The following is a 22,680-nucleotide window of genomic DNA, read 5'->3' as shown; positions in this document are numbered from 1 at the left end:
TTCATTATGCTAACAATGGGTTTAGTTCGTTCTTTTTCTAGTTCTTTGGGGTTTAAGTTAGGTTGTTTATTTGAGATTTCTTTTTTATTTATTTTATTTTTATTTTTTAATGTTTATTTCCCTTTAAGAGAGAGAGAGAGACAGAGTATGAGCAGGGGCAGGGAGGGACAGAGAGAGAGGAAGGCACAGAATTCGAAGTGGGCTCAAACTCATAAACTGTGAGATCAGGACCTGAGCCGAAGTCGTGATGCTTAACAGACTGAGCCACCCAGGTGCCCCGAGATTTCTTTTTTAATATAAACATTTATTGTTATAAACTTCCCTCTTAGTACTGCTTTTGATGCATCTCATGAGTTTTGGTATGTTGTGTTTCATTTATCTCAAGATATTTTTTGATTTTCCTTTTAATTTCCCCTTGGACTCAGTAGTTGTTTAAGACCATCTTTTTTACATGTGTATTTGTGAATTTTCCCATTTTCTTGTGGTTACTGATTTCTAGTTTTATTCCATTGGGGTCAGAAAAGATATTTGATATAATTTTAATCTTAAATTTGTTGACTTGTTTTGTGACCTAACATGGGGTCTGTCCTGGAGAATATTCCATGTGAGCTTGAGAAAGAATATGTATCCTTCTACTGTTGGGTGAACAGTTCTACATGTATTTCTTAGGTCCATTTGATCTAGTGTGGTTCAAATCTACTGTTTCTTTTCTGAATTTCTGTCTAGATATTCTATACCTTATTGAAAGTGGGATATTGAAATCCACTACCATTTTTATATTGCCATCAATTTCTCCTTTCAGATCTGTCAATATTTTTAATAGTTTTTTACAGTTTTTATTTACTTATTTTGAGAGAGGGGGGAGGGGCAGAAAGAGAGGGAGAGAGAGAGAATACCAAGCAGGCTCAGCACCATCAGCACAGAACCCCACGTGAGGCTCAAACTCATGAACCATGAGATCATGACCTGAGCCAAAACCAAGAGTCAGATGCTCAACCAACTGAGCCACCCAGGTGCCACCAGATCTGTCAATTATATACCTAGGTGCTCTGATGTTGGGTGCATATATATTTAAAATAGTTTTATCTTCCTGTTGAATTGAACTTCCATCATTATGACATTCTTTGTCTCTAGAGACGGGTTTGCTTAAAGTCTACTATGATACAAATATAGCCACTCGTGATTTCTGTTGGTTACCATTTTCATGGAATATCTTTTCCTATTCCTTCACTTTCAGCCTATGTATTTCTTCTAGGCAGCATACAGTTGGATCTTGATTTTTTAAATGTTATTTATTTATTTTTGAGAGAGAGAGAGAGAGAGAGAGAGAGAGCGAGCGAGTGCGAGCAGGGGAGGGGCAGAGAGAGGAGGAGACACAGAATCCGAAGCAGTTTCAGGCACTGAGCTGTCAGCACAGAGCACAACACTGGGCTCGAACTCACGAACCGTGAGATCATAACCTGAGCCGTAGATACTTAACTGACTGAACCACCCAGGCGCCCCTGGATCTTGGTGGGTTTTTTTGTTTTTTTGTTTGTTTGTTTGTTTGTTTGTTTGTTTTTATCCATTCAGCTGCTCTATCTTTTTAGTTGGGGGAGTTTAATATGTTTACATTTAAAGTAATTTTGATAGGGAGGAATTTGCTATTGCTATTTTGTTAACTGTTTTCTGTTTGTCTTGGGTTTGTTTGTGTTTTTTTGTTTGTTTGTTTCTCTTTTCTCTTTTGATGTCTTCCTTGGTGTTTCATTGGGTTGTTTTGTATTGATAGGTTTTGATTCTTTTTTTGTGTGTGTGACTTCTATAGGTATTTTCTTAGTAGTTCAAAGGGGCTTATATAAAATATCTTATAGTTATAACAGTCTCTTTTAAGCTAATAACTTATCTTCATTTGTATTCAAGAACTCTCCACTTTACCTCCTTCCCTATTGATGTCACAATTAGCATCTATTTATATTACATATCCATTAACATAATTTAGTTATAGTTACTTAATACTTTTATCTTTTAACTTTTATAGCAGAATTTAAAAGTGATTTACCCACCACCATTATAGTAATATCCACCTTTGGTTTTATATTGCTCAAGTTATACCTGAATAAACCCAGAGGTAAAATTTATTCCTGCTAAACTCTTTGGATAAAACTATATTAACTAAAGCTTTAAAATTCCCAATCGTTTTCCATATTTTCAAGGTATTTTGAATATGTGACTTTAAAACTCACATGTATATTTAGTATTTTATGAGAAAACTTTATATATTGTATTAGTTTCTCAGGGCTGTCATAACAAATTACCATAAACTTGGTGGTTTAAAGCAACAGAAATTTATTCTGCTACAGTCCTGGGGCTAGAAGTCTGAAATCAAGATGTTGGCAGGGCCAAGCTTCCTCTGGAAGCTCCAAGGGAGAATCTTTATTACCTCTCCCAGCTCCTTTTGGCTCAAAGCATTCCTTGGCTTCTGGCTGCATTATTCCAGTCTCTTTCCTCATGTTCTCCTGGCCTCTACTCTGTCTCTTTACTGTGTGACTCTTATAAGGATTTAGGGTCAGATACTCCAGAATGATCTCCTCATCTTGAGATCTTTATGTCTTCCAAGACCCTTTCTCCAAATAAGATCACATTCATGGGTTGCTGGGATTAGCACATGGGCCTCTCTTTTCGGGGATTCAACCTGCTACACACATACACTCATACACATTAGTTACTTACACATAAGCTAATATATTGATATTGAGAAGGGAAATGGGGTTTTCAGTAGATTTTTTCATCCTAAAATATAACTTTAGAGATAAGAAAAATACTCTGTGCACAAGAAAAAAATGAATTCCACTTTATGAAAATTTTGTGCAGTGTCTTCATAGAGAAAATATAAAGTCATTTTTCAGTTTTTTAAATTTTAAAACTCGAATGCTTCAGTTGGTGAAGCATGCAACTCTTGGTCTTGGGGTTGTGAGTTCGAGCCTCACATTGGGTGTAGAGATTACTTAAAATCTAAAGCAAAAACAAAAAACAAACTCTAATACTATATGCTGCAAATAATACAAAGTAGGCTCCATCTTTCTCATGAATAATAGATTTTTTCATAATTTATTCCCATAGTTGCCACTTCTAGTTAGTCCCCAGGATCTATTGATTTTTCTGTCCTTGCTAACTTTTATATCTGTCCTCTCCTTTCCATCCAGGTTCCTCTGACCATCCCTCCTTCCTTGTATGGTAGCCTCAGTCCTGACCTTCATAATTTCTTGCCTGAATCAATATAATAGAGCTGCTCTGGTTCCGACTATATCCTACTACCAGAATGAAGATTCCAAAACACAAATTCTTTCCGTGAACTCCCGTACTTACCCTCCATTGGAACCCTCTTCCTCTTCTCAGGAGATCCTTACACACAGCCTTTAAAACCTTTCACGATGTGACCTCTGTCTGCTTCTCAAGACTTACTTCTTGTCATTCTTCTTTCACACTCTATTCTTACATCCCACGGAATCCTCCTAACACTCCAGGTCTGCTTACACCTCCATTTCTGCCTATGTGTAGTTCCCCTGCCTTGAATATCCTTCCCCTCTGCACCTGGCTAACTGACATTTTCCTTCCAAATTTAGCTCAGCTAATCCTTTATCTGGGAAGCCTTCCTTGAATTAGTCCTCTCCTAATTTCCCTTTTTATCCTATTCCCTGGATCTAGGCTAATCCAAGTGCTCTAGTGTCTTCCCCCACCCACACTTTCCTGGGACTTCCTCTGTCACGTCATTATTACATCATATTATTTTTTGTCTATTTAATTTCAATATCACTCTTTTTCAGGGATCTTCCATTTTATTTGCATATCTCCTAGCTTGATATATAGGTATAGTATGTTTTTCATAAATATTTGTTGAAAAAAATGAATGAATGGCTGTTAGAGACTTCATTTCTGCTACCCTGAGAACACTTTATTTTCTTATAGTGTCTAGATTTCATTTCTCAGAGAATTTAGAATAAGAGTATATTATGTACAATTGTGTAATAGGATAAGCTAAGATCTCTGAGAGATGTTTTTATCATGCCTACAGTTTAAATTCTTTACTGTTTAAATATTATAAAAACCATATGTACTTTTATCAGTTTTGATTGTATTATTTTTAATCCCCTTCACTGTTTTGCCTACCCTCCCACCCCCTTCCGCTCTAGCAACCACCGGTTTTTTCTCTACATTCAATGAAGTGTTTCTATCTTGTTGTTGTTTGTTCATTTGTTTTTTAAGAGTCCACATATGAGTGAAATCATTTGTCTTTTTCTGTCTGGCTTATTTCATTTAGTATACTACCCTGTAGGTCCATCCATGTTGTTGCAAATGGCAAGATTTGATTCCTTTTCATGGCTGAGTAACACTCCATTGTATATATCCCACACATCTTCCATTCATCTGGACACTTGGGTTGCTTCCATTTCTTGTCTATTGTAAACAATACTGCAATAAACATAGCTGTGCTTTTTGAATTGGTGTTTTCATTTCCTTTGGGTAAATACCCAGAAGTGGAATTAATGGATCAGATGATAGTTCTATTTTTAATTTTTTCAGGAACCTCCACGCTGTTTTCCAGAGCAGTTACACCAGGTTACATTCTTACCAACAGTGTGTAAGGGTTCCCTTTTCCCCACATTCTTGCCAACACTTGTCATTTCTTATCCTTTTTGATACTACTTATTTTGACTGGTGTGAGGAATTTTTAAATGAATTATTTATCATTTTTTATTCTCCAAGTAAGATGAAGGCAAAGTATTTTATCCTTTTCACTTTGCAGGAACTGATTCCTACAAGTGATAGCAATGTGGTTGTATCTCTTACACGCCTCTTTGAAGTACTACTCTGTGACGTGCTGGAAAATGATCCTACAAGCAAACATATTCGTGTTTGGATTATGGTAGGTTTTATACTTAATGGGATTTTTATTCACAGAATCAAATGTGCCTCTGGAAATGATCATTGTACTGAGGAAGGCATTATAAGATCCAGAACTATTTTTTTGGTGAGCACCGAAAGAATAACTGAAGATAATAATGAAGTTGCCCTGACCTGGTATTCCAACTAAAAAAAAAAAAAAAAACATTTTAAAGAAAGTAACATATGCCCAAATGAACCCAAACTATCCTATTCTTATGAAAGATCATAATTTGATAAACACTTAATATGGTGACTTAATACTAATCCAGTATCAATTTAGTGAATTAATTTTGTCTTAAGGTGAAGCCAGGATGTAGGCTGCTACAAGCTGGTTCTAAGAGACCAGAAATAGGCATCCAACTAGTGGGGGTGAGGCCAGCAGGATCCATAGAGAACGTAGTTAGGGAGGAGTCAGAGAAGGCCAGAGAACAGGACTCTGAGGGAGCCAAAGGGAATAGGTTTTGTTCTCTTCCCTGCTCTGTGCTTTCTTACCATCTGGCACCTTATTTGGAAATACCTTCATCTTCTTTACTGAGTCTACCTTCTCTTCTGCTCTGTGGTAAGAGTGGTTCCCTTCCATTGCTTTCCCTTCACCTCGTTGCCACAGAAAATCTTCTACCTCAGTCACCTCACATTCCAGGGTTTCCTGCTCAGCATCCCCTCCTTTCCTCCTCTCCTTTCACCTTTATTAGAAGAAATAGAACAGACATGTTTGAAGCATAATTTATTTGTATCCCCTTTTGTCTCCCAAAGTTTGGAACTGCCTTTTACAGAACTAGTTTTTAATATTGTTCCATACCTATCAATGTTACCTGCTTATAAATTAAAAGTATTTTATGAATAGCTCACCTGTATAACCTTCATGGTATATATGTATATGTATATGTATATATGTATATGTGTATATATGTGTATGTGTGTGTGCATATATATATATATATATATATATATATATATATATATATACACATTTTTTAAAAGTTTTATTCTGTTGGTAAGCCTAAATTCCCTCTATTTTTTTTAATGGTTTAGAATCATTTTTAAAGACTAAAATAAATTGGGGTGCCTGGGTGGCTCAGTCAGTTAAGGATCTATTTTGGCTCGGGTCGTGATCTCACATTCGTGAGATCTGGCCCCAAGTCTGGCTCTGTGCTGAGTATGGAGACTACTTAAGATATATTCTCTCTCTCTCTCTCCCTCTCTCTCTCTCTCTCCCTCCCTCCCTCCCCTCCCTCCCTCCCCCTGCCTCCTCTCCCTCTCCCTCTGCCTCCCCCTCAAAAAAAAAAAAAAGACTACTATAAATTGATACCTGGTTAGAATTTTTCTCTTGAAAATATATATAAATTTGATAGATTTTTTAAACTAGATAAGGCATGTACCTAGAGTAAAATTCAAAAGGCAAAAGCAGGTTTTCTATCCATACTAGTGCCCTAGCCATTCTCAAGGCAAATACCATTACCTGCCTTAAGTAGCCTGCTGAGGTATTTGATCCATACTCTCTTTTATGTGAATACATGTTTTACACATGTTAACATACTATACATGCAGATTTGTACCTTTTCTCACAATATACCTTAGAGATTGTCCCATATCCATATACTTATCGAGTTACCTTTTTAAACAGCTGCGTGTATTCCAATATGCATAGCATAATCCAATTAAATAGAGCCCTATTGAAGAACATTTGGGTCGCTCCTTATCTTTGGCTGTCACCAGCAGTGCTGCAGTAAATATTCTTATGTATACATCATTTTGACAGGTGGTAATATATTCAAGGATAAACTCCTAAAAGAGAAATTCCTAGATCACTTGGCATGGACATTTTAAATTTAGATAGATAGTGCTAGAGAAATAACGCTCTCTGTGACTTAACTGTGCTCCATTCCACTTTACCTGGACATCTGACCCTTTCTAAATATGTTAACCAGGCCTCCTTAATATGTAAAATTTTAGTTAATTTGTGAGAAATTTATTTTAAATTATTAGTTTAAATTAAAACAATTTTTTAACCAACAGGCTTCCTTCGTATTTTCTTTGATTTGGTCCATTGGAGGGAGTTGTGATACAGAGGGTCGGATTGTTTTTGACACCTTCCTACGGTTAATCATAATGGGAAGAGACGTAAACAACCCGGTGCCAGACTCTGTGGGTAAATGGGAATGCCACTTTGATGAAAAAGGCCTGGTCTATGACTACATGTATGAGGTATGATATAAAATACTTGGCATGGTAAGTTACAAAACACAAAGTCTTGGGTCAGCAGGCAAAACTGGGTTCCCAGTTGTTTTGACCCCTGTGGTTGGTGTTTTAGTCCCTTCTCTTTAGCTTCTCCTCCTTTAACTTGTGGACAGTGTAGATAACTTTCTTTAAGGATATTTTATAATTTCAGATTTAAGTTAAATATATTTTCTCCACTAAAAAATAATAATTTACAGGTTGCCTGGGTGGCTCAGTCAGTTAAGTGTCTGACTCTTGATTTTGGCTCAGGTCATGATCTCACAGGTCATGAGTTTGAGCCCCACATCAGACTCTGTGCTCACAGTGTGGAGCCTGCTTGGGATTCTTTCTCTCTCTCTCTCTCTCTCTGCCCCTTCCCCACACACTTGCTCTCTCTCTTCCTCTCTCAAGGATAAATGGACATTAAAAAATAATAATTTGCAAAAAGATTCTTTTAAACAGCAAGCACCTGAATAATCATTTGATTCATGCAAATTTTACTTCAGAGACATACGATCTGTGGAGGGCTTTGTTACAACTTTAACTAAATCTCGGGATTTATAGATAGAGAAGCATGCCTAGAAAGGTGAGTGGCTAGCAGAGCCAGGACTCGAATCCAGCTCTCCTGACTACTAGTGTGGAAATCTTTCCCCAACACCATGCTAATATAGAATTTTAAGAATATGGCCAGAGAGAGAGAGAGAGAGAGAGTGTGTGTTTTATCTTCATTAGTCATAGTGGGAAGTAAAAAAAAAAAATCTCTAAAACTAAAAAATCAAGAGATGATCACACAATTAGATTCTTTGAGTTGGAGGTGAATCCCAAAATGTCCAGCTTAAAGAGGCAAAGGTAGTTGCTACTGGAGAGGAGAAAACGAAAGTGGGAAACTGCTCTTTTTCTTAACCTTTGTAAAAGTTTTAACTCTAAAATATGTGTATATGTAACTTTGATAAAAATAAAAGCTAAAACCTAAAAAAAATAAGAATATGAATTACTAAAGACATATACACTCAAACTTGGAAAATTACCACCATCCAGACACAATTTGCTAGAAAACAGGAAAAGATTTTTCAATGCCAGCCATACCACTGAAGCAGGGGGATAATTAATCCAAAGATAAATCTGTGTTTCTTAAATAGGGTGGTGGATTCATAGGTGCTGATTAATCTACTTCATGACTATAAAATGTCATATATGTTATTTTAGATGAATTATTCCTACAGAAAGTTTTTATTATTATGATAGACTAGGGTTTTTAAAAGCGAATATGATAACAGTATGTTAAAAAGAGACTTTCAGGGGCGCCTGGGTGGCGCAGTCGGTTAAGCGTCCGACTTCAGCCAGGTCACGATCTCGCGGTCCGGGAGTTCGAGCCCCGCGTCAGGCTCTGGGCTGATGGCTCGGAGCCTGGAGCCTGTTTCCGATTCTGTGTCTCCCTCTCTCTCTGCCCCTCCCCCGTTCATGCTCTGTCTCTCTCTGTCCCAAAAATAAATAAAAAACGTTGAAAAAAAAAAAAAAGAGACTTTCAGATATCAAGTGCATGATTCTATTTTAAAACTTATGTTCTCTTGTAGTTGAAAAACCGAGGTCGCTGGGTCCACTGGAATGAATTAATTAAAAGTGCTTATCTAGGAGAAAAACATGTCAAGATTCAAGATATAATAGTCCCTACAATGGACACAATTAGATATACATTTCTAATGGATTTGAGTATTACCTATGCAAAGTAAGAAACTCTTATGAAAATGCATTTTAAATATAACAGTGCCATTCTAATAGGATCATAGGATTTTTGAAGTAAACTTAAAGGTAATCCATTTTCAGATAATGGAGACCCCCAGGGACTAATTGACATGCTAGCAGTGACCTCTGTTACTAGTGGTAAACCTAGAATCCAGGTTTTTCTCCTGCCTACTCCAGAAAATTACCCGCCATATTTGTTGCCTCATAAACCACTTTATATTTCTTGTATTTGTAACAGCAGACTAAAAGTCAGTTGCAGTTGGTGAAAGGCATGCATTCTACTCACAAGTTCGATATGCTCCTGAGTATCAGACACACTATGATCCACAGCCTCCCACTTAGAATTTTTCAAGTATGTCCTATGCCAGTTCTTCATAGCTTAAGATGAACGTGGAGATCTCAGACTTAAATCAGAAGAGCCCATCAAAGAAGAGGACAGGAAACTGATCAAAAGTCTAGTCTGTACTGTAGGCATATTCATACCAACTTTCTTTCTTTTTTTTTTTTTTTTAATTTTTTTTTCAACATTTTTTATTTATTTTTGGGACAGAGAGAGACAGAGCATGAACGGGGGAGGGGCAGAGAGAGAGGGAGACACAGAATCGGAAACAGGCTCCAGGCTCTGAGCCATCAGCCCAGAGCCCGACGCGGGGCTCGAACCCACGGACCGCGAGATCGTGACCTGGCTGAAGTCAGACGCTTAACCGACTGCGCCACCCAGGCACCCCCATACCAACTTTCTTAATAACATTTCTGTAGTTATTTTTCTTTTAAAACATTAGGCATAATTTATCATTGATGCTATTTAAATGAGACAAGCTTACATAGTGTGCATGAATGTCATGGTTTATTTGTTTTTGATGAAGAACCTGTTTTTACGTGAATTTTGTGACAGTTTTATCTTTTTAATTAAAGAAAAAACAGAAAAAAATAGCCCGTGAGGTACATTATTTCTATTATTAGATTACAAATTTTTTTAATCCAGTATAGTTAACATACAGTGTTATACGTTAGTTTCAGGTTTACAATATAGTGATTCAAAACTTCTATACATTACTCAGTGCTTATTTGTTAAAATTTTACACGTAGAGGCTAATATTGAAAAGAAAAAGGAACGGAAGGCACTTGCCAATTCTGGGGATATCCTAGTATAAGAATTATTTTCCCCTTTTGTGCCATGAACCATTTGTCAGAATAATGCTTTTTAAAAATGTTTTTATTATTTTTTAGAATAATGCTTTTAAATGAATACATACAAATACAAAATTGTGAAGGAAAGGACATATTGAAATACATTTACTAAAATATTGAACAAATTTGACCTATGTTTGTGTAATTCATGTTTGTTGACACATTAAGATCGATGATCTAGCAGTGAGTCTGATGCCCATCACAATTTTGAAGAAGTAATAAGCATAAGTGATATTTTTGAGATATCTGTAACCATTGTAATATTTAGAATATTATCTGTGATTTCTATTGGTGACAAAGACACAGGTACTATTGATACAATCGCTCCATTTTAGTTAAGGATAGTAAAAGCAAAGATACAACTTTTTTGTCATCCAAGTTCACAGATTCTCTGAACGCTAGGAATTTCTTCCATTGGTCCTGGGCCCCAAGTTAAGAACAGTATTTTATTTTATTTATTTTTTAATTTTTTTAATGTTTGTTTATTTTTGAGAGACAGAGCATGAGCAGGGGAGGGGCAGAGAGCGAGGGAGGCACAGAATACAAAGCAGGCTCGAGGCTCTGAGCTGTCAGCATGGAGCCCGAGGTGGGACACAAACTCACAAACTGCGAGATCATGACCTGAGCAGAAGTCAGATGCTCAACCAACTGAGTCACCCAGGTGCCCCAAGAACAGGATTTTATTAAAAAAATTTTTTTAACAAATAGTTGTCTATAAGGCAAGTGTTACTCAGACTGAAACATGTAGATGAAGTTTCAGGGGCCACCATAGTTCTTTTTTTTTTTTTTTTCTAATTTCTATTTAATTTATTTTTTTAATTTACATCCAAGTTAGCATATAGTGTAACAATGATTTCTGGAGTAGATTCCTTAATGCCCCTTGCCCTTTTAGCCTGTCTCCCTTCCCACAACCCCTCCAGCAACCCTCTGTTTTCCATATTTAAGAGTCTTTTATGTTTTTGTCCCCCTCCCTGTTTTTATATTATTTTTGCTTCCCTTCCATTATGTTCATCTGTTTTGTATCTTAAAGTCCTTATATGAGTGAAGTCATATGATATTTCTCTTTCTCTGACTGACTTATTTTGCTTAGCATAATAGCCTCTAGTTTCATCCACGTAGTTGCAAATGGCAAGATTTCATTCTTTTTGATTGCTGAGTAATACTCCATCGTGTGTGTGTGTGTGTGTGTGTGTGTGTGTGTGTGTGTATATATATATATATATATATATATATATATCACATCTTCTTTATCCATTCATCCATTGATAGACATTTGGGCTCTTTCCATACTTTGGCTATTGTTGATAGCAGTGCTGTAAACATTGGGGTATGTGTGACCCTATGAATCAGCATTCCTGTATCCTTTGGGTAAATTCCTAGTAGTGGAACTCCTGGGTCATAGGGTAGTTTTATTTTTAATTTTTTGAGGAACTTCCATACTGTTTTCCAGAGTGGCTGCACCAGTTTGCATTTCCACCAGCAGCACAAAAGAGATCCTCTTTCTCCGCATCCTCACCAACATCTGTTGTTGCCTGAGTTGTTAATGTTAGCCATTCTGACAGGTGTGAGGTGGTATCTCCTTGTGGTTTTGATTTGTATTTCCCAGATGATGAGTGATGTTGAGCATTTTTTCATGTGTCGGTTGGCCATCTGGATGTCTTCTTTGGAGAAATGTCTATTCATGTCTTCTGCCCATTTCTTCACTGGACTATTTGTGTTTTGGGTGTTGAGTTTGAGAAGTTCTTGATAGATTTAGATACTAACCCTTTATCTGATATGTCATTTGCAAATATCTTCTCCCATTCTGTTGGTTGCCTTTTAGTTTTGCTGATTTTTCCTTCACTGTGTAGAAGCTTTTTATTTTGATGAGATCCCAATAGTTCATTTTTGCTTTTGTTTCCCTTGCCTCTGGAGACATGTTGAGTAAGAAGTTGCTGCAGCCAAGGTCAAAGAGGTTTTGCCTGCTTTCTCCTCAAGGATTTTGATGGCTTCCTGTCTTACACTGAGGTCTTTCATCCATTTTGAGTTTATTTTTGTGTATGGTGTAAGAAAGTGGTCCAGGTTCATTCTTCTGCGTGTCACTGTCCAGTTTTCCCAGCACCACTTGCTGAAGAGGCTGTCTTTATTCCATTGGATATTCTTTCCTGCTTTGTCAAAGATTAGTTGGCCATATGTTTGTGGGTCCATTTCTGGGTTCTCTATTCTGTTCCATTGATCGGAGTGTCTGTTCTTGTGCCTGTATGGGCCACTGTAGTTCTAAAAGAACTTTAATTTTATGGTGCTTCAGTGATAATTTTTAAAATTAATATTAGCATAATTTGGGTCCCTTAGATGACCGTGTACAACAGGACACTGCTTCTCAGCTTTAGCATCCATCCTTGTGTTTGTCTTTATGTATTGTGGGGTGCCAAATTATCACTCAGAGTGTCGGTATTTAATTTTTAATTCTAAACAAGATTTCCACTGTGATTCCCCACAGTTCTGTGGACATAAATTCATAGGATTTTTTTTTCCTTTTTAAATTAGTTATGATCACTCAAGAATGAGAAACCCTGGGGCTTCTGGGTAGCTTAGTCAGTTAAGTTTCTGACTTTGGCTCAGGTTCATGGATTTGAGCCCCACATCCAGCTCTCTGTTGTCAGCACAGAGCCTGCTTCAGATCCTCTGTTCTCCTATCTCTCTGCCCCTCCCCACTTGCACTCTCTCTCTCAAAAATAAATAAAACATTAAATAAAAAAAAGAATGAGAAACCCTGCTTGAGGCCCCACTGAATTGAGAATTCCTTAGAGTTTACTTTTAGACAAATGTTTCTTTTTTTTTTTTAATTTTTTAATGTTTATTCTTGAGAGAGAGACAGAGACAGAGTGTGAGTGGGGGAGGGTCAGAGAGAGAGGGAGACACAGAATCTGAAGCAGGCTCTAGGCTCTGAGCTGTCAGCACAGAGCCTGACGTGGCGCTTTAGACAAATGTTTCTAAAGGCTATTCTAAAATGCTATTTTAGATTCTAAAATCCAGTTAAGAGGTATATATCACTATTAGCTTTAGACTTCATGGTCACCTAGTTTTTACTAACTGTGAAACAGCCTAATCCTGTCTTAATGTCTCACCTTATTAGTCTCTTCAACATTGCACCCCCTTGCCCGTACCTCCAACTGAAAGTACAAAAATACATCCCTTTTCTGAGGAGACAAGCTTTAGCTTTCTTTTCTGAAAAGCAAAGCATGTTATTACTTGTTTATGAGTGGTTTTGCATATAGTAATGTTACATCTGTCCAAATAATAGTTTGATACTATTAAAGTCTCAGTAACAGTAAACGAAGTGTGTGCCAGTCCTCACTTTTTTCCAGTCTTACATGATTAAAACATGAATTTTTAGATGAAGGTGATTTGATTATTTAAGTTTGCAACCAATTTCAGCCTTCTTCAGTAAAAATGTTATTCTGTCTTTTTCCCTTTCAAATGATATGTTCGTTGTTTTCATAAAGGCCATTGCTTTTTGTGGGTCCAACCGGTACAGGAAAATCAGTGTATGTGAAGGATAAACTAATGAATCACTTGGAAAAGGACCAGTATTTCCCTTTTTATATTAATTTCTCTGCACGGACCAGTGCCAACCAGGTTCAGGTTAGTTTAAAGCCAGAAACATGGGTCAATAATGAACTTTTTTACCTTATTTGATTAGTTCTTAAAATTGTATATTAAGAGTAGGAGGGAGGGGAGGGTGGGTGATGGGTATAGAGGAGGGCATCTTTTGGGATGAGCACTCGGTGTTGTATGGAAACCAATTTGATAATAAATTATGAGCAGCTGTGTAAATCTTCTATAAATTTAAGTAAAACTAAAGAACTCTTGGTTTTTGCATTATAAGTAAGTTTCTGTTTTTTTTTTTTAATTTTTTATTTATTTTTGAGAAAGAGCACAAGTGGGAGCAGGGGAGGGACAGAGAGAGGGGAACAGAAGATCCTAAGTGGGCTCTGTGCTGACAGCAGGGAGCCAGATGTGGGGCTCCATGACCTGAGTGGAAGTCAGGGGCTTAATTGCTTAATCGGCTGAGCCACCCAGGCACCCCTATAAGTAAGGTTTTAAAAACAAGTTTTAAGGCAAAAGTTCAAGAGAGCATTTTTAAAAAATTTATGTTCCCATCTGTATTAATTAAATTTTGGGGTTGAATATTGATTTTTATTTTAAACTTGCCTATTTAAAAACAAAGGATAAGAGGCACCCCAGTTGAGGCGCCTGGGTGGCTCAGTCGGTTAAGCAACCAACTCTTGATTTTGGCTCAGATCATGATCTTATGGTTCCTGGGATGGATCCCCACATGTGGCTCTGTGCTGACATTAGTGGGGACTGCTTGGGATTCTCTCTCTTCTGCTTTCTCTGCCCCTTCCTTGCTCACGCACACATGTGTGCACTCTCTCTCGAATAAATTTTGAAAACATAAGAGGACACCAACATAATAATGTTGGAACCACATTCAAAGGAACATTTTTGCATGATTGCTAAATTATTGAGCTTTGTCATCCTTTTTTATAAGCACCAGAAGAAGCCACAGTTGATTTCTTAACTGCAGAAGACACCGGGGGAGAGAAAGAGAGAACAAGAAATTTCAACTGTTCTTTTTAAACTTTCCTAGAGGGTCCCTAAGGGTGTTTACTGCCTACTGAAGCTCTGTCCATGAAAGATCTTTCAAACTGTGGATTTTTGTGTGATCTTAGGTGACAATAGGTGACAGGAACCTAGCAGCTGGGCATCCCCATCTTTGTGCCAAGTTTAAAGTACTGCATGAGACCCTTTCTAGTCACCATTTTAATCATCCATGCCTAAATTCATGTGTGTGCATTCTCACCTGACCTATGGGACTCATTTCTGTTGTTTTAAGCCTATAGAATTCCCTTAATTTCAAAGTCGTATAAATTTAGATTCATGCTTTTAGACATTAAGTTAAAGTTAATAGGTATGTTGGGGTATCCAATGAGGAAAATATTTTGCATTTGTGTGCAATATAAATATATAAATAGGTATGTATGTAACAATTCTGAGCCCATAGAATGATTTCAGTAAATGCTTTTTGATGTTGAATATAATAAGGTTTGATATCACCCTAAAAATGAATAAATATAAACACACAAGAGTGCTTCTTGTCATTATTTCCTTATACAATTAGACTGTAAATTCTTTTTTTTCCCCCTAATGTTAAGTATGGCTTTAAATACTACTCTTCTTTATATTTTAGAATATTATTATGGCTAGATTGGATAAAAGACGCAAAGGAGTTTTTGGACCACCTATGGGAAAGAAGTGTGTAATTTTTATAGATGACATGAATATGCCTGCATTGGAGAAATACGGAGCTCAACCTCCTATTGAATTATTACGACAATTTTTTGACTGTGGGAACTGGTAACTATTTAACTGAAGTTTTAATTAGCCATGCTAAAGTCATTTTTGTTCTCTTTTTCTATTTGACTCACATCAAAGTAATACATGTTTTCAGTATTTATGGGAAAAAACGGTTGCTTAGATTTTCCTCTACAGAAATTTTTAGAAGACTTTTCTATACCTTTTGATGACATTCTGTCCTCTGAACGTGTGAGTTAGATTCCTGGGATGGGTAATCCGGTATTGGAAATGTATTTATTCAATAATGTAGTAAACTCTTTCCTTTTCAACTATTATTTTCAGTCACTGAAAATAACTTACAGATTACATCTTTCAAAGTTCCATTCTCCCAGGGCTGAGAATTTGTGGGTAGGCTTCAAACTAAGGAACCATAATCAGCACCCTATGCCTCTGCTGCTTTAAATTTCTGTATTTTATGTGACTGCCATATCTTTGAGATAGGACTGCCATATCTTTGAGAAAGATTTGTCAAAACCATTTTGGTTTTGACAGCAATTTCATAGATAATTCTTCCCGTCCCTCCATCCCATTTTTATGATGATATGATTAGTTTCCAATATGTGAGATATTGTATTTTTTAGTTAGGATTAGTAATTCTTCATTCCCTCCTCTTAAATATACTTCCCTAAGGCCCCAGTATGCATGGTTTTTTGTTTGTTTGTTTGTTTGTTTGTTAATCAAAGGCAAGGGTAGACTAATGTTGAAGCTAAGTCATATTTTTGAAATACATTTTTGTTATTACTACAGACCCTTGGAATCCTGCCTCCAGGAGATAACTCCTATTCCTTCAAGGTGTTTTTTTTCTATACAAATACATTTTTATTTTAAAAAACAGACATGTTATACAATGTTTTATAACTTATTTTCACTTAAAAATTTATCTTGAGCACCTATTCATGTTGTTTATTTCATTCATTTTATTGGCCTTTTATTTTTCCATTTCATTGGCTTTTAATACAATTTAGTTGTGTAGATCCTGCCATAATTTATTTAACAAGCCCCCTACTGATAGTTATTAGGGTTGTTGCCAAAAACCAAGTCATATTTTCATACTTTTTGTTAGGAGTACTATTAGACTAAGGGCTGCCTATATAGATTTCTCCCACATTCCCTTCCCCCTTTTTGTAAGAACTTCAATATTAAAGGACTTAATGGCCTGTTAGAAATAGGCACATTTTCACTCTGGTTCCAACTAAGTTGAGCCATTTATATATTCCTTTCTGATTAAAACTTCTTTGGAGCTTTGCTATTCCCCCATTGTGTCTCTCTTTACATAACAAAAGCATTACAGGTACTATTTAGGGATCTTTATGTGCTCTGAAGATAAGATCTGAGATGCGAAAACAAAATCAGGACTTTGCTGTAAGTAACTGGATGACTATATAATTTATTGTTCGGACTGGGACATTCCTAAGCACAAAAGGGGAGTGTTATTAATAATGACTCCAGGCAAGCACAAACCAGAATTGTCCTAGGCAAAATGGCATATGTGATCACCCTACCTATAACCAGCTACAAACAAGAACGATCTCTCATCATCCATGCTTCTGGAATTGGAGTGAGGGAGGAAAAAGTAGAGAGTCAAATTGGAAAGGGAAGGGTAAAATGAAAGGACATTATAGATACCCAGAATTTGGCAACAGAATCAGTGTCACTGGAAGGAGAAATAGGACACTGCTTTAAAAAACATTCTCTTCTGGGGCCCATGGGTGGCTCTGTTGGTTAAGCATCCGACTTAGCTCAGGTCATGATCTCGCAGTCAGTGAGTTCCAGCCCCGCGTTGGATTCTGTGCTGACAGCTCAAAGCGTGGAGATTCCTTTGGATTCTGTGTCTCTGGCTGTCTCTGCCCCTACCCCACTTGCACTCTGTCTCTCTCAAAAATACATAAACATTAAAAAACACACACCACACACATTCTCTTCATAGACTGGTGGTTGCCTGAGGCAGGGGTTGGGGGATGGGTGAAATAGGTGAAGGGAGTCATAAGGTACAAATTTCCAGTTATATAATGGGTAAGTCTGAGGGATGTAATGGATAGCATGGTGAATATAGTTAATAATACTGTATTGCATATTTGAAAGTAGCTAGGAAAGTGGATTTTGAAAGTTATCACAAGAAAAATTTTGTCATCATGTGTAGTGATGGATGTTAACTTGACTTACTGGGGTAATTGTTTTGCAATATATACAAAGATGGAATCATTATGTTGTGCACCTGAAAGGAATATAATGTTACATCAAATAAAAAAAATATTTTTAATTATTTTTGTTTTTCTACTCGAAGCATTTTCTAGGGTTCTTCCCTTTATTTATTTAAAACAAATTTTAAATGTTTGTTTATTTTTGAGAGAGAGAGGCGGGGGAGGGGCAGAGAGAGAGGGAGACAGAATCTGAAGCAGGCTCCAGGCTCTGAGCTGTAGGCATGAAGCCCAATTCAGGGCTGAAACCCACGAACCAGGAGATCATGACCTGAGCTAAAGTTGGACACTCAACTGACTGAGCCATCCAGTACCCCTAGGGTTCTTTCTTTTAGAGATGCTAAAATCAGATTACATTTCTAGGCAGATCAACATTTCATTCTATCTTTACTGGCTTATAACTGATTGCTTTGGAATTTTTATGTGCTTTCAAGGTATGACCTTAAGGATACAAGTAAAATCACATTGGTTGACATAGAGCTGATGGCTGCCATGGGCCCTCCAGGTGGTGGAAGAAATCCAGTCACTCCTCGTTTTATTCGACATTTCAACATCTGCTCTATTAATACTTTCAGTGACGAAACTATGGTCCGAATCTTCTCCTCAATTGTAGCATTCTACCTTAGGACTCATGAGTTTCCTCCAGAGTACTTTTTAATTGGGAACCAACTTGTCAGTGGGACAATGGAGGTGAGCAAATAATGCAATATAAAATGTTTTAGTATTTCATATATTCCTCATTTGGTCCTTTTTTTTTTTAACATTTTTTTCTTAGTCATTTACTTTGGTCTTCGGTATCTAAGAAACTGTTAAGGAGGCTTGAGAACAGGAAGATCAGAGGCTTTGAAATCAGGGAATCTAACTGGGTTTGAGCCTTGATTGCTATTTCCTAGCTATAAGTGGCCTAGAGAAAGTAATTTGAACTTCTAGAAACTCAGTTGTTTTTTTTTTTCAACGTTTTTTTTTTTTTTTTTTTTTTTTTTTTTTTTTTTTTTTGGGACAGAGAGAGACAGAGCATGAACGGGCAAGGGGCAGAGAGAGAGGGAGACACAGAATCAGAAACAGGCTCCAGGCTCTGAGCCATCAGCCCAGAGCCCGACGCGGGGCTCGAACTCACGGACCGCGAGAATCGTGACCTGGCTGAAGTCGGACGCTTAACCGACTGCGCCACCCAGGCGCCCCTAGAAACTCAGTTTTTTAATCACTAAAATGGAAGATAGCACCTATTTCACAAGGTTGTTATAAGGAAATAATTTAGAATTAGTATCTGCCACACCACAGGGGTCTCCCTAATTGTTAGGTTTCTACCCTGGTGTTTATTAATTTTCTTTTTCTTCCCTTCTAATCTGCATGTTTGTCTTTAAAAAGAAATAGAGGGAGTGCCTGGCTGGCTTATTTGGTAGAGCATGCAACTCTTGATCTTGGGGTTGTGAGTTCTAGCCCCACATTGGGCATAGAGCCTAGATAGATAAATAGGGAGATAAATAGGGGAAATAGATATGGAGATAAATAGGGGAGATAGATAGGGAGATAGGGAGATGGTGAGGGTGGGGGACTTTAGCTTATGAATGCATCCTTTTTAGTCATACAACATAATTTAGGAGTAGCAGTGAAAAAATATAATAGTAAGGAAACACAAGGGTGGGAACAGAAAACAAGACTGCCTAATGGCTTTGCATAATTCAGGGTGTGTTATCTGCCTCTACTCAGAGGGCATAGCCAGCCTCATCACCAATGGTAAAAGGGAAAATTGTATATAAGGTAAGTGAGTGATAGATCACTGAACTAAGCTTTCTGGAGTGTTGATAAAGTGGGGTTCACTGTGGGATCACTGCAACCAGAAGCACAAAACTCCCTAGAATTATTCCATCAGTTTCCGAGAGCATTGTGTCTTTCCGAAGTTTCTCCCTTACTCTGGTGGAAAATTTGTGCTGTTAAAATAGAGAAACTATGAGCAAAGGGATAGTGCATTGAAAGTACTAAACTTATTCTGATACAGAAAAGTTCTTCTATTTATAAAATATGTTATATGTATTTCAGACATCTGGAAAAAGAAGGGAGTTGGTGAGGCAGAAAGGGATTTTTTTTTTTTTTTTTTTGAAGCATTTTAGACCTACCACATTGCAGATGCTGGGAGGGGGGATAATCATAGAACACAGACAAATAAAAAAATAATTTCATTTGAGGTTTTTTGGGGGGCTATATCATAAAAAGACTTAATTTACTTATAGAAAATATTAAAGTTTATTTGGTGAATTTAGCAAATAGTAAAAACATACATTATTTCCATATTATAGCCAATCGAGATAGAAGGGAGAAGAGGCAGAGAGAAAATAAGAGCAAAGGGAAGGAAGAGGATACATTGATTTGTTTTGAAGTCAAGGGTAGCCAAAGGAAATTGTTTCATCCTTGCCACCATTTGGAATGATTCAGAATGAGTTATCTGGTTTCACTGTCTACTAAAGTTTTTGCTAATTATTTAATCACAGGTCATTCAGCTTTAAATGGAACAACTGTAATAACTGGGAAATAAACGCATGGTCACTTCTTGGGCTTGGATGGAATTTGATAATATTAAGTTCCTTCGACTTCATAATGCCTGCTATAAGCCAAAATAAAAAAAAAAAAAAGCTGTGTGCCATGCTAGACTGGGTACTATACAATTTTCTAAACCAATATAATTTTTTTAAGTTTATTTACTTATTTTGAGAGAGATCATGAGAGCATGTGTGTGAGCAGGGGAGGAGCAGAGAGAGAGGGAGAGAGAATCCCAAGCAGGTTCTGCGCTGTCCGGTAGTGTGGAGCCCAATGTGGGGCTCAATCTCACAAAACCGTGAGATTATGACCTGAATTGAAAGCAAGAGTCAGGCACTTAACCAGCTGAGCCACCCAGGTGCCCCCAAACCAATATAATCTGATAGCATAAATAAAATATTTCATATTATATACTATTTGTTACATGACTTTGCTTATTATAATCATTATATTGTTCCATTGTTGTTTTTCATATGCAGGTATATAAACGATCCATGGAAAATCTTTTGCCCACTCCCACAAAATCCCATTACACTTTCAACTTGCGGGATTTTTCACGTGTCATCCGGGGCTGCTTACTCATTGAAAAAGATGCTGTGGAGAGCAAACACACCATGACCCGCTTGTTTGTACATGAAGTTCTCCGGGTGTTTTATGACCGCCTCGTTAATAACGAGGATCGATACTGGCTGTTCAATTTAATCAAAGCTGTTATAAAGGACCATTTTAAAGAATCATTTGATGGTGTCTTTTCACATTTGAGGAGAGATAATGCACCCGTGAGTATATTTAGTGATTGTATAAATATTAAGTTAAAACAGTACAATAGCATGAATTGTGACAATCAACCTATCTTTAAAAAATACTGTCTCCTCTTAACAATCAAATTCTTTTCACTTCCCTCAATGATAGGTGTTTATTTTGAGAAGATTTGTCTTCAGGGGAAATATATATGTAACATAGAAGTTATTTAAAGAATAAAACCTGGGGCGCCTGGGTGGCTCGGTCGGTTAAGCATCCGACTTCGGCTCAGGTCATGATGTCACGGTCCGTGAGTTCGAGCCCCGCGTCAGGCTCTGTGCTGACAGCTCAGAGTCTGGAGCCTGTTTCAGATTCTGTGTCTCCCTCTCTCTCTGCTCCTCCCCTGTTCATGCTCTGTCTCTCTCTGTCTCAAAAATAAATAAACGTTAAAAAATTAAAAAAAAAAGAATAAAACCTTATATGATAGGGATTAAATGATATAATAAATGCAAAGTACTTAACATGGTGACCATCCCTTAGTAACTACTCAATAAGTGAGAGTCACTCAGAATGACTTTTCTAGGCTCTTGGGGGAAAATCTTATATAACAGAAAAATTTCTGTTCTTTTTTGTTTTTTGAGGATATAATATAATTTTAGGAATTAATTTTATAACTATATTATTTACCTCTCCATTTAAAAGAATTATTTAATTGATAATCATCCTATAACATAGATAAAACAAAATTTTATGTAATATTTCCTTAAATTTATTTTATAAAATGTTGAATTTTGTAACGTGTTGATTTTCATTCTATAGATATCTGAAGGAGACTTGAGAAATCTCATGTTTGGTGATTATATGAATCCTGATCTTGAAGGAGACGACAGACTTTATGTTGAAATTCCAAATATTCATCATTTTAGTGACATTGTGGAACAATGCTTAGATGAGTATAATCAAACTCACAAGACAAGAATGAATCTTGTCATTTTTAGGTACCTACATTTGGTGTTCATGGTGGAAATTGCTATTTGTAAAATTTTTCTGTGAAATATTTAAAATGTATGAAAAGATATAAAGAAAAATATGGTAGATAATCTTGTACTGGTCATGCAGCTTAAGACATAAAAAATTAGAAATTTATTTGAAGTCCCTTATGTAGTCAATCCTGTCTCTCTGCATCCCCATCATACCCTGTAGGAGTAAAAGGAACTCATGTCATGTGCTTTTTACTACACATGTGTGTTCCTGAATATATATGCACAGTCTTATTTAGCATGTTTAATTTTTTTAAAGAGTTGTCTTCTTTTTTTTTTGAGAAACAGAGTCTGAGCAGGGCAGGGGCAGAGAGAGGGAGATAGAATCTGAAGCAGGCTCCAGGCTCTGCTCTGATCTGTCAGTACAGAGCCCAATGTGGGGCTCAAACCCGCAAACTGGGGAATCATGACCTGAGCTGAAGTCAGATGCTTAACTGACCAAGCACCCAGGTGCCCCTGATTTTGCATGTTTAAAACTTTTATAAATAATATACTGTATACATTCTTCAGGTTTTTTCCATATTGTTTGTGAGAGTCACAACAAATGAGTTTTTACTACTAACACAATGTGGTCATTCTTCTGAGATGGACTTTTAGGTGACTTTCTAGTTTTTGCAGTTATAAAAAAAAAAGATTTGAATATTCATGTCTCTTTGGGTACATGTGTTAGAATTTCTCTAGATTATATTCCT

The 22,680-nt window shown here is 36.8% G+C and overlaps 1 protein-coding gene across 3 annotated transcripts in view; it reads left to right on the top strand.

The window, feature by feature from the left end:
- Positions 1 to 22,680, top strand: part of DNAH12 (dynein axonemal heavy chain 12) — a 217,664-nt gene that overhangs the window by 92,626 nt on the left and 102,358 nt on the right. For 2 of the 3 annotated variants that reach the window (XM_030307072.1, XM_032592325.1), the window contains 8 exons: positions 4,784 to 4,903; positions 6,940 to 7,128; positions 8,715 to 8,866; positions 13,560 to 13,698; positions 15,308 to 15,474; positions 18,107 to 18,362; positions 20,687 to 20,986; positions 21,768 to 21,946. In XM_030307072.1, coding sequence (XP_030162932.1) covers positions 4,784 to 4,903; positions 6,940 to 7,128; positions 8,715 to 8,866; positions 13,560 to 13,698; positions 15,308 to 15,474; positions 18,107 to 18,362; positions 20,687 to 20,986; positions 21,768 to 21,946 — 1,502 coding nt within the window. Of the gene's footprint in view, positions 1 to 4,783; positions 4,904 to 6,939; positions 7,129 to 8,714; positions 8,867 to 13,559; positions 13,699 to 15,307; positions 15,475 to 18,106; positions 18,363 to 20,686; positions 20,987 to 21,767; positions 21,947 to 22,680 lie in introns of those variants that run through there. The other variant, XM_030307080.1, reaches the window with a different exon arrangement.

Source organism: Lynx canadensis, chromosome A2, assembly GCF_007474595.2.
Source record: "Lynx canadensis isolate LIC74 chromosome A2, mLynCan4.pri.v2, whole genome shotgun sequence".
NCBI lineage: Eukaryota > Metazoa > Chordata > Mammalia > Carnivora > Felidae > Lynx > Lynx canadensis.
Note: the sequence above shows the minus strand (reverse complement) of the source record. Positions and strands in the feature narration are given on the sequence as shown.